Source organism: Equus quagga, chromosome 14 (genome assembly GCF_021613505.1).
Source record: "Equus quagga isolate Etosha38 chromosome 14, UCLA_HA_Equagga_1.0, whole genome shotgun sequence".
Taxonomy (NCBI): Eukaryota; Metazoa; Chordata; class Mammalia; order Perissodactyla; family Equidae; genus Equus; species Equus quagga.
Window position 1 is genome coordinate 66,704,368 of NC_060280.1, and position 15,397 is coordinate 66,719,764.

A 15,397-nucleotide genomic window follows, 5' to 3' on the forward strand; every position below is an offset into this window, starting at 1 on the left:
TAAGTTTTAGACGAAAACATGGAAAAATTCTTATAATTGTGAAGTGGGGAAGGCCTAAGTACAACACACACTTAAAAGCCATACAAAAAACACTGATAAATTCTACCGAAAATAAATTTCTTTATGATGAAGATAATATACAAAGTCAAAACATATACTGGGTAAGATATATTTACAACTCATGGACTAAGGACTGATTTCCTTAATATATAAAGAATTCTTAAAAATCACTAAGATGAGGGGCTGGCCCCGTGGCCGAGTGGTTAAGTTCGCGCGCTCCGCTGCAGGCGGCCCAGTGTTTCATCGGTTCGAATCCTGGGCGCGGACATGGCACTGCTCATCAGACCACGCTGAGGCAGCGTCCCACATGCCACAACTAGAGGAACCCACAACGAAGAATACACAACTATGTATCGGGGGCTTTGGGGAGAAAAAGGAAAAAATAAAAATCTTTAAAAAAAAAAAAAAATCACTAAGATGACCAGCCTAGTAGAAAAATGGACAAACGATAGGGAAAAATAAGTCACAGAGAGGGGAAATATAAGTGGCTGTTTATTTTTTTTTTTGCTGGGGAAGATTCGCCCTGAGCTGACATCTGATGCCAATCTCCATTTTGTACGTGAGCTGCTGCCACAGCATAGCCACTGACACACCAATGGTGTAGGTCTGTGCCCAAACCCCAGGCCCAAAGTGGAGCATGCCGAACTTAACCCTAGGCCACTGGGGCTAGCGGACAAGTGGCTCTTAAATAAGATGCTCAACCTCAATAATAAAAGTAATGCCACTTTTTTTTTTTTGAGGAAGATTAGCCCTGAGCTAACTGCTGCCAATCCTCCTCTTTTTGCTGAGGAAGACTGGACCTGAGCTAACATCCATGCCCATCTTCCTCTACTTTTTATGTGGGACGCCTACTACAGCGTGGCGTGCCAAGCGGCGCCATTGTCCTCACCTGGGATCCGAACTGGCAAACCCAGGGCCGCCGAAGCGGAACGTGCACACTTAACTGTTGTGCCACCGGGCCAGCCCTGTAATGCCACTTTTTATCTATCAGGTTGGTAAAATTAAAGTATTAATACTGTGTTGATTTTAAAAATCATGCAAGGTTGGGTCTCATCTTCCTTTAAAAAGATAGGAAAAATCAAAGTCTAGTGATTTGTCTCAGAACACAAGCAGGAGCAGGTTACTGCCTAGTTCCTAATTTGTTGGACTCTAACACCCGTAAACAGTACTGCTTCCCACACACATTAGCAAAGAATTAAAAAAAGACGAGACTTGAAAACCTAAATCAGAATTTCTAAATATCAGCACTATTGACATTTTTGTCTGGGTAATTCTTTGTGACGAGGGGATGTCTCGTGCATTGTAGGATATTTAGCAGCATCCTTGACATCTATCTACTAGATACCAGTAACTTCTCCTCCAGTTGTGACAGCCAAAAATGTCTCCAGACATTGCTGTATGTCCTCTGGCAAAATTGCCCCTGGTTGAGAACCACGGCCTTAAATATTCACACCTTTGAATCTAACCTAAGAGATCATGAAAACCACCTTCTGCCCAAGGGTATGCTGTAATAGAAGAAAGATCAAGTAAACCACGGAGCATCTATTCAGTGGATCGCCAAGCTGTTAACAATGCCCACCTGGTGATGGAAACTAGAGGAATCAAAATCGATCCTTTGAAACAATGGCTATTAAAAAACTCAGTACTTTTATATTCAAGAATTGCTAATGACATGCTTATGATGTTAACTTAAAAATGTACCTAAAATTACATACCCACATGAGTCAAAAACTTAAAGCCTGAATATGGATGTTTATAGTAGTTTTTTCCTAATTGCCAAATCTTGGAAAAGCAACCAAGATGTGCTTCAGTAGGTAAATGGATAAACCGGGGTACATCCAGACAATGGAATATTGTTCAGCGCTAAAAAGCAATGAGCTATCAAGCCATGAAAAGACATGGAGGAATCTTAAATCTTAAATGCACATTGCTAGGTGAAAGAAGCTAACCTGAAAAAGCTGTGTACTGTATAATCCCACCGATATGACATTCCGGTAAAGGCAAAACTATGGAGAAAGTAAAAAGACCTGTGGTCGCCAGGGTTAGAGGTGAGGGAGTGATGGATGAATAGGCAAGAGCACAGAGGAATGTCTGGGCAGTGGAACTACCCTGTGTGACATACAGCGGTAGACACCTGTCATTAGACATTTGTCCAAACCCAAAGAATGTACACCGCCAAGAGCGAAGCCTAACGTAAACTGCAGACTCTGGGTGATGACATGCAGGTTCATCGATCATACCAAATGTCCCACTCTGGTGTGGGCTGCTGATAGCGGGGGAGGCTGTGTGTGTACAAGGCCAGGGGCTATATGGGAACTCTCTGTACTTTCCGCTCAATTTTGCTGTGAACCTAAAACAGCTCTAAAAAACAAAGTCCATCAAAAAAGAAAAAAAAAAGTCTTTCATGTTCAAAACTTGTCTGACCTGTTCAACCTTTAAAGAAAAATATAACTCTCATGGTCATTATTTATTCAACTGCTTAGACATATAAATAATTAGTGACTAGAGGATTAGAGTGATCTTCCTCTGGTAAAATATGGCTCCAACACAACTGAAGAACCCAAATCAATTGGGCTATGAATGATGAGTCTCTAGCAACACGCTCTCAGGGCAGAATAGAGAGCAAGGATCTAACCTTGCTGAGGCACTTAACACCTCTGGACCAATCAGTAAACCTCTATGAACTGTCAATGGGGTGGTTATTTGTAAAATGGGGTTGTTACCTTAAAAACAGATGTTACCTAAAAATTATTTGGACGTGGCCAAAGACCATCAGGAGCAAAATAAAACCAGTCTTGTTTTCATGAAGAAAAAATAATTGCGTATATGAATCTCGACTAAGCCCAAAACGTTAATAAGGTTTTGGTGGTAGTATTATGGGTAATTTTAAATTATTATTCAAACTTTTTTCTTCCAAATTTTCTATAATAAACATGTATTACTTATATTCAAGAAATAAACATTTTTAAAAATCACAGCACAAAAACTGTAGAAAAGAATATTTTATTGAAACAGTTTCTCAATTAACAATGGAGCAAAGTACAATTTGACTCAAACCTGTCCAACCAGCCTCAACTGCTAGCAAAAGAACTCAAACATACAGGAGTGGGTGGGACCCTTAGGCCTCATTTCTGCCAATGTGGCAAAAAAAAAAAGAGGAAAAAAAGACAAAAGACAGACACAACCAGGCCCGCCCTTGCCCAGGGGGCTGGGTGGCAGCCCTGGCTCCTGCTACAGACAGAATACTGGAGGACAGGCTCCCCGACATCAGCATGGTGGGCAAAAGGCCCCATCCTAGCAGAGCAATGCATGAAAGGAAGGCCAGCACGTCCCCTCTTCCTTCACCACAAGGCCTGCCTCGAAGAGAGTGAGGTGGCATTTTTACATTCACACCATGGTCTCTCCTTCCCCCAGGGTCTTGGGATAGGGGCTCACAGTAGAAAGCACATTTTGGTCAGCCCAGAGGGCCAGGGAAAGGCTCTGTCTGGGAGGGCAGGACAGCAGGAGAGAGAAGGGGGCAGTCAAAGGGATACGGGGTACCAAGCTACTGGGAAGATGCAGATTTTGACAGTGCTTGCAGGACGCTGGCATCCCATGCCAGCCACTCTACACAGCCTTCCTGGGCCCAAGAGTCCACAGACGGGAGCTACAGGGTTTTCACACGTCTCACTCCCTGGAGAGGTGGCTGGATTCCCTTCTTCACTTTCTCCTTGCCTACTCTGGCCACCAGGGGTTGTACGTAAGGGTGGGAATCAATCTAGCTTTACTTCAGCTGGTCCAGATGGAAGGGCTTTGCACAAGAGGCAGAGAACTGCCCAACTTGCAACAGGAATCTAAGGAAACCCATGAGAAGGAGTCAGACGGGGACAGGGGTTTTAGGGAAAGAGATCTGGGAGGAGGAAAGAGCAGAGATAGACACTCAGAAACCAAACCTGGTAACCAAGGCTCTGTAGACACTGGCCCCTGTGTGACACTGATTTCTTGGTGGAAGAGGAAAGGAGAGAAGGAAGGATGACCAGAGAAGACTGGAGAGTAACACCCCAGGACATCCTTCCCACCATCAGGTCTGTCAACCACTGACGGCCATTCTTTCACCTACCCACAGGCAACGCATTAAGACATAATAGTGATTTTTCCCAAGTTAGGGCCTGGATGAGTAGGGAACCAGGGGTGGGATTAGGGAACAGAACAATTTCAGTTTTAACCACAGAACTACTCCAGAAGGAACTGGTGAGCTGTCCCATCCTTCCCCTTTCTCCACACCGCCAACCACAGGTGAGAGAAAAGGAACTTAAGCCTCTGAGGGCAGGACCAACCCCTCCCCGCAACCCTCGATGTTTAATAAATAGAGGTGGTAGGAGAAGGGGGTGGGGATGAATGGGGAACCGGGAGGTGGGGGTTATAGTTCATCATTCTTCAAAGTTGGCTTCTGTCCTGTCGGCTGCTCCTTCTGTTCAGATTCTACTGGGAGTTGGAGAGAGAAAGGAATGGCAGCAGGTGAAATGGCGGTAACTGGCCCCAGTTCTGTGCAGATATCCCCCCCAGACCCTACCAGGCTTCCCGGCACGTCCCCAGCTCCACCCTCACCTGATCCAGGACCTCCTAACTCCAGAGGTTCAGCGTCTGCTGGTTCAGATTCTGCTTTGGGGAAGAAATAGGTTAGAGTCTGCAGAAAGGAGGCAGGGACTAGTAGTGGGGTTGGCAGACTTTTTCTGTAAAGAGTCAGATAGTAAACATTTTAGGAGTTGTGGGCCACACTTGGTCTCTTTGCATTTTTTTTTTTTTAAATAAGCTTCTAAAAAAGTAAAGGCCATTCATAGCTCCTGGGCCATCCAGAAACAGGCCGTGCCTGCCAGTTTGCCAAGCCCACGGCTAAGCGATGTCCACATTCCCAATCAGTTTCCCCCACTCACGAGTCTCTTTCTCAGGTTCTGAAACGGGCTTTGCATCTTCAGTCTGGCCTGGAGGGAAACCAGGAGTAAAATGTCGTCCCAGGAGGGAAAGGAGGTCTTCTTCCCGCCCAGGAGCACCTGGACCCAGGCCCCCGGCCCTCACCTGGTGGAGGGATGACCTTCTCTTCCTGGTCACTGGCACTGGCATTGAGGGGAGGCTCTGCCCGGGTCCCATTCTTGTCCTTGGGCCGGGGCCGGGGCTTGGAAAACTTGGCCTTATTGAGCAGATACTGCACCTCGCGGTCCAGGGCCATCATCTTGGCCTCAATGTCTTTTGAGAGCAACACGGGCTTCTCTGTGGCGGGAAGCTTGGCCTGCTCAGCCACAGTTGCATTCTTCCAGGCCTGTGGGTGAGGCCAGCACAGGCTCAGAGCCAGCCAAAGAGAGAGAGAGACTTCTCTGTCCCAGATGAAACATACACCCAACCTGCCTCAGGCTCTTCCCTCAGACCTCAATCACTTGCCACCCCAGGCTGTCAGCTGCACAGGGGTAAGCAGACACTTCAGAATGGCATTCAAGACTCTCCACAAGGGAGTACCAAACTACACCTTCCTGCCTTACATCCTATTATTCTGGCCTAACTACAGCTGAACTTCTCAATTATTCCCCTCCTGTCTCTTTACTTGTGAGTTCTGGTTCCAAAACAGTCCCCACACATCCAAAACAGTTTCTGCTTCACCTGACAAGTCACTCTCGCCTGTCCAAACCCTGGCCACTTTCTGAGTCCAGCTCAAGTCCAAGCTCCTCAAAGCAGCCTTCTCTAACCTCAGGGAGGTGGGCTCTGTTGTGCCTCCAGTCTGATGACTCATGGCTATGACCCTCATTTGGGACTTTTCAGACATGGCTTCAAATGCAGACATCTTCTGCCTTCCCCATTAGCTGCTAAGCCAGGAGGCAGAGGCTGCTGAGTCTCCATTTCTCTGCATCCCTCATGCTGCCTAGCACGGCCCACCTTGCCACGTTAAGTATCCAGTTAAATATCTACAGAGGGATTACCCAGGTCTCATTGATGACTTTCTCTAAGGTTGTCATTTCCACCTCAGTGAAGATCTGGTCCATCTCGGGGATGAGCCGGGCCCCCCTGGAAGCCAGAGAAGAGACAATCAGCCCAGGAGGAAGAGGGGCCCGGGTATGGGGGTGGGGAATGGGAAGCTGATGGGCACGAGAGTCATGGGGCTCGGCAGGACTGAACAAGGAAGAAAGGGCAATGGGACTCTCACTTGAGGAATATGCTGGAATGGTTGAGGAGATTATCGAGGGCAGACAGCCGTTCAGGCCACTTCTTGCGCTCTTCTACCCGAAAAAACAACCCTTGGCACAGCTTCCTCAGCTCAGTCAGCTTCTCCTTCAACATCTGATAGAGGTGAGGGTGGGAGTGAGCAGAGGGGTTGGAGGGATGACAGGACAGCCCTGGAGCCAGCCCCTCAGCCTTCTTTATGGCCTCACACCCCCTCTCTTCTCACTTTCTCTGACCCTGGGAGAGGAAGGCGAGAGATCCCAGCCCACCCGTCATGTTCTGGGAGGTCCCTCACCACTGTGGTGGCCCCAAAGCCCTCGTCCTCCAGCCAGGTGGAAGCAGCACTGAGTCTCCCAGAGATGTCCTCACGCTGTTCCTCGGTGGACACTTCCTGGTACTCAGGTTGGTACAGCTTGTCCTAGGGAGGTGCACATAAGCACAAGCATGCAGCGAGCCCCTGAGGGCGAGGCTCGCAGAGCCAGACCCTCCCCAGACATAGGTTCCAGGGCACACGGGCCTCCCAGCCCACCAACCTGGGTCTCAAAGATGAAAGCTTCCAAGCTGTTGGCAGCTTTCTCCCGCTCCTGCTTCTCTAAGTCTCGGAGTGTCAAGTCCTGAAGCCTGGAGGACAAAGGAGAGACAGGCATGAGGGAGACAGTGTGCTGAACTCAGTCAGCTCTCCTTCCCAGGGGCGCCATTCCACACCTGCCCAGCCTCCACATGCACACGCAGTCTTTACTCACTTCTGCGCCGAGCGAGCCAGCTCGTCCTCGGGCAAATCGGGCAGGTCCAGAACAACCAGCTCCACCCCAATCTCCTCCACCATCCTCTGCTTCCGCGCAGGCTTCTGTTTCTTTTCTTCCTCTGCGGCTGGAGGGACACCCTCAGACCCTGCCTCTCCCTTCTCACTTGGCTTCTGAGGGGTAAGAGATGAGGATGTCAGGAAAAGCTGGGGCCTTCTATTCTCCGTGGGCAGGGCTCTTGGGGTTAAGAAACAAGGCGGGCATCTGCTCCCTCAGCCCCTAGGTCCAGCCTGGCCTTACTCTGCTTGCAGCTCACCTGGGCCTCAGACTTCTCCCCATTTTCTTTTTCTGCGGGCTTTTCTCCCTCAGGGGCTGCACCCCCCTTAGGCTCAGCGGGTGGGGGCTGAGAGGTATCCTCCGTTGGGGCCTCAGCTTCCTCCTTGAGCTCCGCTTGCTCTCCGGGCTCATCTTTGCTGCCCTCAGCAGGGCTTTCCTCTTCCTCCTAGGAATCAATCAGAGACACACATGCAGATAACAGTCACCAGCAGAGCCTCCAGGTCAGGACCGGCCCAGCAACGCCACTGCCCCCAGGCCCTGCTTTGAAGGGGCTCACTGCTCACAACACAGCTTGGGAGTAGACATATGACAACTGTATGGAAATGCCAGGGGGCTGTTTGGACCACAGCAGTCTAGGTGGACAAAGGAGAAGAGTTTGGAGATGAGGAGAATGGTCCTTGGAGCTTGAGCCCAGGGACAGCTCAGAGTCCGGAGGAGGGGATGGTCGTTCCGAAAGGAAGGGGAGGTCTAGTAAATCCTAGGGAGCTGGGACGCCCACCCAACTCCCTGCCTCTGCTACCACTACCTGGCCCCACACGCCATCTCCATGCTCCCCCAGCTCCATCCTGGCCTTACCTGGACAGTGTCAGTACCATTCTCTTTAGTATCTGTTGTGGTACCACCTCCAAACAGGCTGGAGATTGTGTTGCCAAGTTCTAGAAGGAAGAAAGCCCAAAGACTCAAAAGGGACCACAGCAGTGAGTTCACCTCCTAACCCAAAGGGCGAGGCCTGCCTGCCTCCCCCAGATACACCCAAGTATATTCTCTTCCTCACACACATGTAGGCGCACAGATGTGCACACTCAGCTTACTGGTCAGAGTAGATTCCTCTTCAGGGCTGTCCTCCACCAGGGTCTCAAACACAGACTCCACCTGAAAATGGAGATTCAAGATGAAGAAACACACAAGCCAACGCACCATTTCTCCACGAACATCCTGCCATAGTGGGGGTCTGCTTATGCACATCCATGTGACTTCCAGCTGTGCTGGCCTATTCTCTCACCTGCCTTCTTCCAAGGGCTCTTGGATCAAGTCACCTCTACCCCTTTTGATTATGAGTCCTCTGAGGACAGGATCATAGCTCCTTCCTCCCTCAGAGCCCCGCACTTCTCCACTCAACAACAGAGTGGGGCATAATTCCCCATAGTAGGTCATAATAGATATTATTACTCCCCAGAAATGTTCTTCAAAAATGGATTCCTTAGCCTTTCTATAGATCCTGAAATTTACAATGTCCATAGGCATTTACAGGCTCTGAGAAGGCTGACATCAGATCCCTGGGCAGCTTTAGAGCCAAGATATACCCAACTCCAAACCCCACAACAGAACATTTATCATGTTCTAATGCCACGTGGAACCACTCTGGAAAAGTCTGGGGGGCTGGGCCCCCGCCCTGTACACAGGGTCTCCGTCTGCTCTCACCCTGTCTAGGCTGAGCACACCGCTCTCATCCAGGTTGAAGTGAGCCTTGATGCCCTTGGACTCATGGTCAGGATACTTCTTGAAGCTCTCGCCCACACCTTTTAGCTTCACTGTGGTTAGATTCTGGGAGCCAAATACCCTGGTTGGGGAGGAGAGAGCAGTTCAGGGGAACCCACCCAGCCTGCCTCCAGCTCTTGACGACACAGCCTCCTGGCACAGGATGTTGGGGCCCTCCCTGAGCACACACTCAGGAGGACAGGCATCGTCCAGAAAAGATGCTCACCCCAACCCCAACCCCACAACCTGCTTCCCTGTGTCAGCCCTTCAGGCCCCACACCCTCCCTCCCTGGAGCTCCCATCCTGCCCCACCCCCTCACCGAAGATCCTCAGGCCCCAGGAAGCCCAGGTCACCATAGTTGATGTGGAAGTTGAAATCATGGCTGTAGCGGTTAAAGGTGATGACTTTGCGTTGAGGGTAGGGCCCCATCCGGGAGAAGAGAACACGCTTATTGTGCTTCAGGCTGCGAACCCCAGGCTCCTCTTCCACCTCTCTTGTGAACTCCACCTACACAGCAGGCAGAGAGGAGGCACACTGCAGAACCAGAACAGGTTCTGGGGTGAGGGTGGGTGGAGAATGTCAAATGGCAGAAAGACAAAGGGACAGGCTAGAGCAGACAGGAGGGGAGATCACACTCGGAGACGTAAAGGGAGCTTGGCACCTGATCAGACAGCCTTACTCACCAGGATGGGGTAGACCACCGCATCTCGGACTACAAACGGCTTCACCTTGAAGGCTTTGCTGAGCGCGGCTGCCTGGTACACAGCCCCCATAGCGGCTGCTTCGTCTGCATTGATGTTCTTTCCCAGCTCCTCCCTGTCAAAGTCCCAAGCTTCAGTACCATCTACCCTGGAGCACTCAGCCTGGCCTCCCTCCCCTCTGCCCTCCAGCGGCCCAGCCCTGGAGCCCTGGCCCCGATGCCCCAGCCCCCACACTCACTTGCCCACAGCCTTCATCAGCACCTCCTGAACTTTGGGGACCCGAGTGGCCCCGCCCACCAGGATCACCTGCTCAATCTCATCCTGTGGGGGAGAAAGAATGTGAGGCTGGACAGCAGGTAGTCAACCCTCCTCCTCAAAACTGACTCCTCCCTTAAGGTTCCTGTTCCCACCTCTGCCCCATCTAACCAGTTCGTATCCCACTTGTCTCCCACCCCATGCCCACCTCCGACTCCCCCCTCACCAAATTCATTTGAGCACTCTGCAGGGCCTGCTGCACAGGCCCAGGCACTCGCTCAAATAAGTCTGCACACAACTCTTCAAACTCCACTCGAGTCACTTTTGCCTTGAAGTCCACATCGTCCATCAGGCCCTCGATCTAGGGGAGGATGGGGAGTGTCAGAGTTCTCATTCAGGTCCTGTCTCTGGGTAGATGGGACTTTGGGAGGATGGCAGAAGCCACGGGAACAAAGGAGGGGCCACACCAGGCAAAGGAGCATAGCTAAGGAGGGTGGGGTCCTCCACGCTCTCGGTGGGGAATATTTGCCCTCAACTGGCCATGTGTGGGCACCTGTGCCATGTGGTCAGCATTGGCACTCAGCACGGTTTTGAGTCGATTAGCCTCCCGTAGCAGCTTGGCCATGGCCCGGGGGTTCTCCCGCACATCCTTTGCCTTCTGGCCCTTGCGCTGCTCATTGAAAAGCCTGGCCAGGTGTTCACGCAGCCGGAGCTCCATCTCCAGACCCCCCAGGGTGCGGTCAAACCTGTGCAGCAAACGGCACAGGGAGAAGTGTGAGGAACACAGGGGGTCTGTTCATCTACACAGGAACCCGACTCTCATCCCACATAGCTGACACTTCACAGTGACACGTCATCTACCCACATTCAACTGTATTCACTGGGCATCAATCATGTATTTGTTTCTGGGGATACAATTGAGAGAGGAAAAAAAAAGACAGGATCCATGCTGTCAAGGGGTTTACAATCTGGTAATCGAATGATAATATAGATGTGAAATTATAACCACAGCATGTGTTATAAAGGAGAGGCACACAAGGCTACTAGAACACATACATGGGAAATTTCAGCTATTTAGTGATGTCAGGTAAAGTTCTGTGAAGAAGGGATGCTTGAGCTGAAACCTGAAGGATGATCTGGAATTAACTAGGCAAAGAGGAAAGAACGTTCTAGAGAGCGAACAGTAGATGTAAAGACCCTGAGGGAGAGAGCATGGTGAGTAAGTTCCAAAGAAAGGCAAGGATGGCTGCAGCTCAAAGAGCAAGAGGCTCAGGGTTCGAGACAAGCAGGAGGAGTCAGGGCTCACACAGGCACAGCCTCATAGGCCAAGACAAAGGTTGAGAGCCACTGAGGGTTTTTAAAGACACGGGTTACAGCCAGGTTGGCAAAAGAACCCTGTGGCAACAATATGGAGAAAGAACTGGAGGGAGGCCACACTGGAAGCAGATCTTGGCTGGAGTTCTGTAGGTCAGAGGCAATGGTAGCTTGAACTAGGGTACAAGTGGTAGAGATAAACGGAAAATGACAGATTCGGGAAATAAGACCATGTCAGGGACAAGTTACTTAAGTAAACTGGAAATGATAAGAGAGCAAAAAAAAAGATTGAATCTGACATCCTATTGATGGCCTACAGGCTCGTGAATTTCCTTAGGAGCAGCTCAGGAAGTTCCCTGACTTTCCTTCTTCCCAAACTGTACTCCCTCCTCTCCACCTTCCCTGTGCTTTGGGAGGTACCCTACAATGACTGAGGCTTTCACCAGGAGAGCACCCCTGCAGGGAGCAGCAAAGGGAGGCAGACGCCCCTCCAAGAAGAAACCCCCGACCCCAAAGTGGATCTGCAGCAGCCCTCCTCCCAGCACCCACTTACCCCACTCCCCGGATCTGCAGCTGTGGCTGCATCCCCGCCTCCTTCGTCTTCACTGTCTGGTAGGTCACGATGGTGCACACAGTGCTGCCCGAGCCCATGTCATAGAACATGATATTCTGCAGAGACATCAACGCAACTGTCACAGGAACCTTATCCAACTCCAGAGCACCTGCCTGCCTCCAAGGGGCTGCACCAACTCTCCATTCAAAGCTGAACAGCTCCAACAGGGGCTGGGAAGCTGCTGCTGCATTTTGCCCAGGGCCAGCCATGCAAACAACATGCAAAACGAGCCAAGTGGCCTCCATCCTCAGAACATGTCACTCTGCGAGTCTGCTCAGAAGTTCCTCCCCGGCTCACCTGGGCAGTGGTGTTGATATCTTTCCGGCGGAAGACCCCATAGCTGAGGGCAGTGGCAGTGTTGTCATTGATGAGCTGTAGCACTTTGAGGCCGGCCATGCGGGCAGCCTGCAACACGGCCCGGCGCTCAGCCTGATTGAAGAAGGCTGGCACGGTGATCACTGCATCCTTGATGGGCTGCTCTACAGAAGACAACAGAACAGGGTTCCCACCAGCTCCACACCTTACATGAGGGCTTCCCAGTATTAGTACTACTGACATCCTGGGCCAGATAATTCTAAAACAGAATTAAATGGGGGCTGCCCTGTGCATTGTAGGATGCTGGGCAGCATCCCTGGCCTCTACTCATTACATGGCAGCAGCGGCACCCCAGTTATGACAACCAAAAATGTCTTCACACATTGCCAAATGTTCCCTGGGAGACAAAACTGTTCCCATTTGAGATCCTAGGGAACTTGGCCACTACTGGCCCCACCTTGGCCACTCACCTGCAAAATCTTCAGCCAGGGAACGAGAGTAATTGAGAACCATGCCCAGTACCTCCTCGGGTGAGAACTGCAGCTGCCTGGGGGAAGGGGAGTAGTTAGAGGCAAGGAAAGGCAGGCATTCAGGCAAAGACAATCACAAGCACATGCCAGTCAGGAGCCCAGCAGGCCTGCTGAGCCCGCCTTCCCAGCAGAGCACTCACGGGCTGATTTTGAAGTGCACAGTCTGCCTCTGTGGGTCGAAGCCTAGCTCATGCTCTGGGAAACGGGCTCTGTAAAGGGCCACATGGGGATTATCTTCCTGCTTGCCCAGGAGGTGCTGAAAGTAACGCAGCGTAGCCTTTGGATTCTTGATAGCCTGAGAGGAGGTACAGAAGGATCACAATATTAGTCTTCCCAAGCTCCATCACCTACCTCTTCCATCAGAGACTGATAAGGGGACAGACTCTGGGGTCTGTCATCTCCTCTCCTCTGCCCACTGCTTCTGGGAAGGGGTGGGTTGCTAGCTCACCATGCTTGCTGCACTGTCTCCAAAGAATCTTTCATTTTCTTTCAGGGTCACAGTCACTGGGGTTTTCCTCCGGGATTCCCTGAGGAAAAGAGACATTGGGCCCAAGTGCCTACAGCAGCAGGCTGTGGACCCAGGAGCCTCAACATCCTACATATAATCAGTCACCCAGACACCAAAGTCCATTGTGGCTACTAGGAAGAACACACACCAGTTTGGAGCCCAGACTCCCTCTTTCCCCACCCCTGACTCGGGGGCCGCCCTCACTTGTTTAAGACAATTTCCATGGGCACTCCAGGTTTGACGATGGCCACCTTCATGGATTCGCTGCCCAGGTCCACAGACATCACTGCCAACGTGTCTGGAGGTGAAACAGGTTTGTCAGTTAGTCCCACTCCCACCACCTTCCTGAGGCCCCTCTAATCAAAGCACACCACTTTCCACAGAAAAGGCAAGATAGCAAAAAAACAAAGAAAGAGGCCTGGGTCCAGCAACTCAAGAGTCTAGAGGCTTCCAACCAAAAGCCTCATTCCCCTTCCCACCACGTATCATTCATCAATCATTCATTTATTCTTTTGATCCCTATGCTGGGGTACATACCACTCAGTGCCAACAGGTCTGCCAAGAGCACAGCCATCAAGGCCCAACAGGCTAGCCTCCTTGGCCTCGACCTCTGCCTCCTGACCGTGGCTGCCATTGTGTCCCTGGGGGAGGAGTAAAACAACACTTGTAACTGGATGCCCTGAGTGAATGAGACAGAACCTCATCCAGAACAGAGAAGCTTTAAGATTCACACCTATTCCATTCTCACCCAGAGCAGAGCAGTCTACATCCCCTCCCCTCTCTCCTGATGAGGACCAACCACTGTAATTATCCCCAGAAGCGCCCACACAAAGCCCCAGGTGAAAAAGCCTGAGTCCTGGGCTCCATCCTCCACATCCCTCAACAGGGAAGGTTACAGGAAGGAGGTGGAGGACCAGCGCCTTCCACCCACTGCAGAGCTAGTAACTAGGGCATCCTAGCACTGTCCTTGCTGTCAGACACCTGGGGTGCGGCCAGGGATCCCTGCCCCGGGCTGGACTACTTCCCCACACCTGGAGCTCCCCCGCTGGTGGGAAAAGCCAAGCCAGGCCTGGTCAGGAACTGAGAGACGATGACGTTGGGGGAAGCTGGGATGGAAGGAGGGCCCGTCTCCTCCTCTGCATCCCTTTGGGTTGTCCCGCCCGCTTCCCTTCCCCATCCTACCCCCCGGCCCCAGTGCCTACGTAGATGCGCTGCACCTGGAACGGTAAGGTCCCTCGCCGGGCGGGTACCGAGTACCCCAAGTTTACCTAAGGCTCACCTGACGAAGGCGGTGGCTCCCACTCCCAGAAACGGGCACCGGCCCACCTCTAAGGCTTGGGAGCTCCCCGGGGGCCGAGCTGCGGGGCCGAGAGCACCGACCTCCGTGGGGCCCTCGTCCCACTACCGACCGGCCCCCAGAGCCAGCACGTTGCCTCCTCTAGGAGAGGTGGCCAGCCCCCATCGCCATCCCCACCCCCGCTACCTCTTGCCTCCGCTCCTGTGCCCCCAGCTCTGGGACAAACGCGGCAGCAGACGTCCCCACGAGGCCGGCAGCGCGACCCCCAGCCCGCGCCCTTCGCAACTCCCCTCCGTTTCCAAACTGTTACATTAGCCACCAACCTCTCGGCTGCGTCTCGCGCATCAGCCGGCCCCGGACGCGGCGTGCGCTCATTGGAGCCTGCGCCGCCCGGCCCTGCGCCGCGCGCCCGGCCCCGCCCCCGCCGCCCCGGCGCGCGCGCCCATTGGGCCACGTCCTAGGCCCGCCCCTCGTCGCTCTCCTGCTGCTGCCGGTGAGGCGGCGGAGAGGCCGGGCCACCAGTCAGAGGAGAGCCGCTGACCCCGGCCGGCATTGGGCCACGTCATGGGGTCCGGCGCCCGCCCGGGTGCGCTCGCGGGACCCTTCTGGCCTCGGCGCTGGATGTCTGACTGGCGGGGTCGGGAGTGACTGATGTCTGGAGCAAGTCGGTGCAGGGACAGTCCGCGCTCGCCTCTCTTCCAGTCACCTGGGGAGCCCTGGCCGAGGAGTGGGCATGACCCGCATCCCCTCCGCAGCCACGCGGAAGAGGCGCTCGCTTGCTGGTTGGAATTGACCTGCTCTAGGCTTTCGATAGAAATCAGAATGGCTGCGCTTTGACTTAGTCCACCTCCACCCCACTTTGTTTCACCGAGGAAACCGAAGCCACCGAAAGAGAAGTTCGCTGATGGGTCGAAGATAACACTTCAATTAGTGGCAGGATTTGGCCTGGACTTCTGACTCTAAGCCCCATTTTTATGAGAAAAACTATTCCAAACTGCAAAACGCTACACAAAAGACAGTTTCATTTGTGAGGCTGTCTTTTCTTGAGCGTATATG

General features: G+C 52.3%; 1 protein-coding gene across 5 annotated transcripts; it reads right to left on the bottom strand.

The window, feature by feature from the left end:
- Nucleotides 1–3,047: 3,047 nt before the first annotated feature.
- HYOU1 (hypoxia up-regulated 1) lies at nucleotides 3,048–14,742 on the bottom strand. 5 transcript variants are annotated; one of them, XM_046685913.1, is made up of 26 exons: nucleotides 14,665–14,742; nucleotides 13,582–13,685; nucleotides 13,249–13,342; nucleotides 12,985–13,063; nucleotides 12,677–12,831; nucleotides 12,477–12,553; nucleotides 11,989–12,170; nucleotides 11,632–11,747; nucleotides 10,318–10,510; nucleotides 9,991–10,125; nucleotides 9,748–9,830; nucleotides 9,492–9,624; nucleotides 9,128–9,315; nucleotides 8,751–8,889; nucleotides 8,141–8,201; nucleotides 7,905–7,984; nucleotides 7,309–7,494; nucleotides 6,993–7,165; nucleotides 6,783–6,870; nucleotides 6,545–6,667; nucleotides 6,233–6,366; nucleotides 6,009–6,093; nucleotides 5,116–5,356; nucleotides 4,974–5,021; nucleotides 4,648–4,698; nucleotides 3,048–4,524 (listed from the first exon to the last, which is right to left on the bottom strand). In XM_046685913.1, the coding sequence occupies exons 2-26, from the start codon at nucleotides 13,676–13,678 to the stop codon at nucleotides 4,460–4,462; spliced, it is 3,006 nt and encodes a 1,001-aa protein (XP_046541869.1). In that variant the 5' UTR covers nucleotides 13,679–13,685; nucleotides 14,665–14,742; the 3' UTR covers nucleotides 3,048–4,459. The 5 variants fall into 5 exon arrangements, with proteins under 5 accessions (XP_046541869.1, XP_046541872.1, XP_046541868.1 ...); XM_046685916.1 differs by lacking the exon at nucleotides 14,665–14,742 and adding an exon at nucleotides 14,528–14,654 and having other exon boundaries at nucleotides 3,048–4,521; XM_046685912.1 differs by lacking the exon at nucleotides 14,665–14,742 and adding an exon at nucleotides 14,528–14,654.
- Nucleotides 14,743–15,397: the final 655 nt, after the last annotated feature.

Excerpts from the sequence above, each read along its gene's own strand:
- HYOU1 (XM_046685913.1), bottom strand. The coding sequence starts at position 13,678 with ATGGCAGCCACGGTCAGGAGGCAGAGGTCGAGGCCAAGGAGGCTAGCC. Across the intron at positions 6,668-6,782 it reads CTTTCATCTTTGAGACCCAG|GACAAGCTGTACCAACCTGA; the intron begins GTTGGTGGGCTG and ends GCACCTCCCTAG. Across the intron at positions 6,094-6,232 it reads CATTCCAGCATATTCCTCAA|GGGGGCCCGGCTCATCCCCG; the intron begins GTGAGAGTCCCA and ends TCTGGCTTCCAG.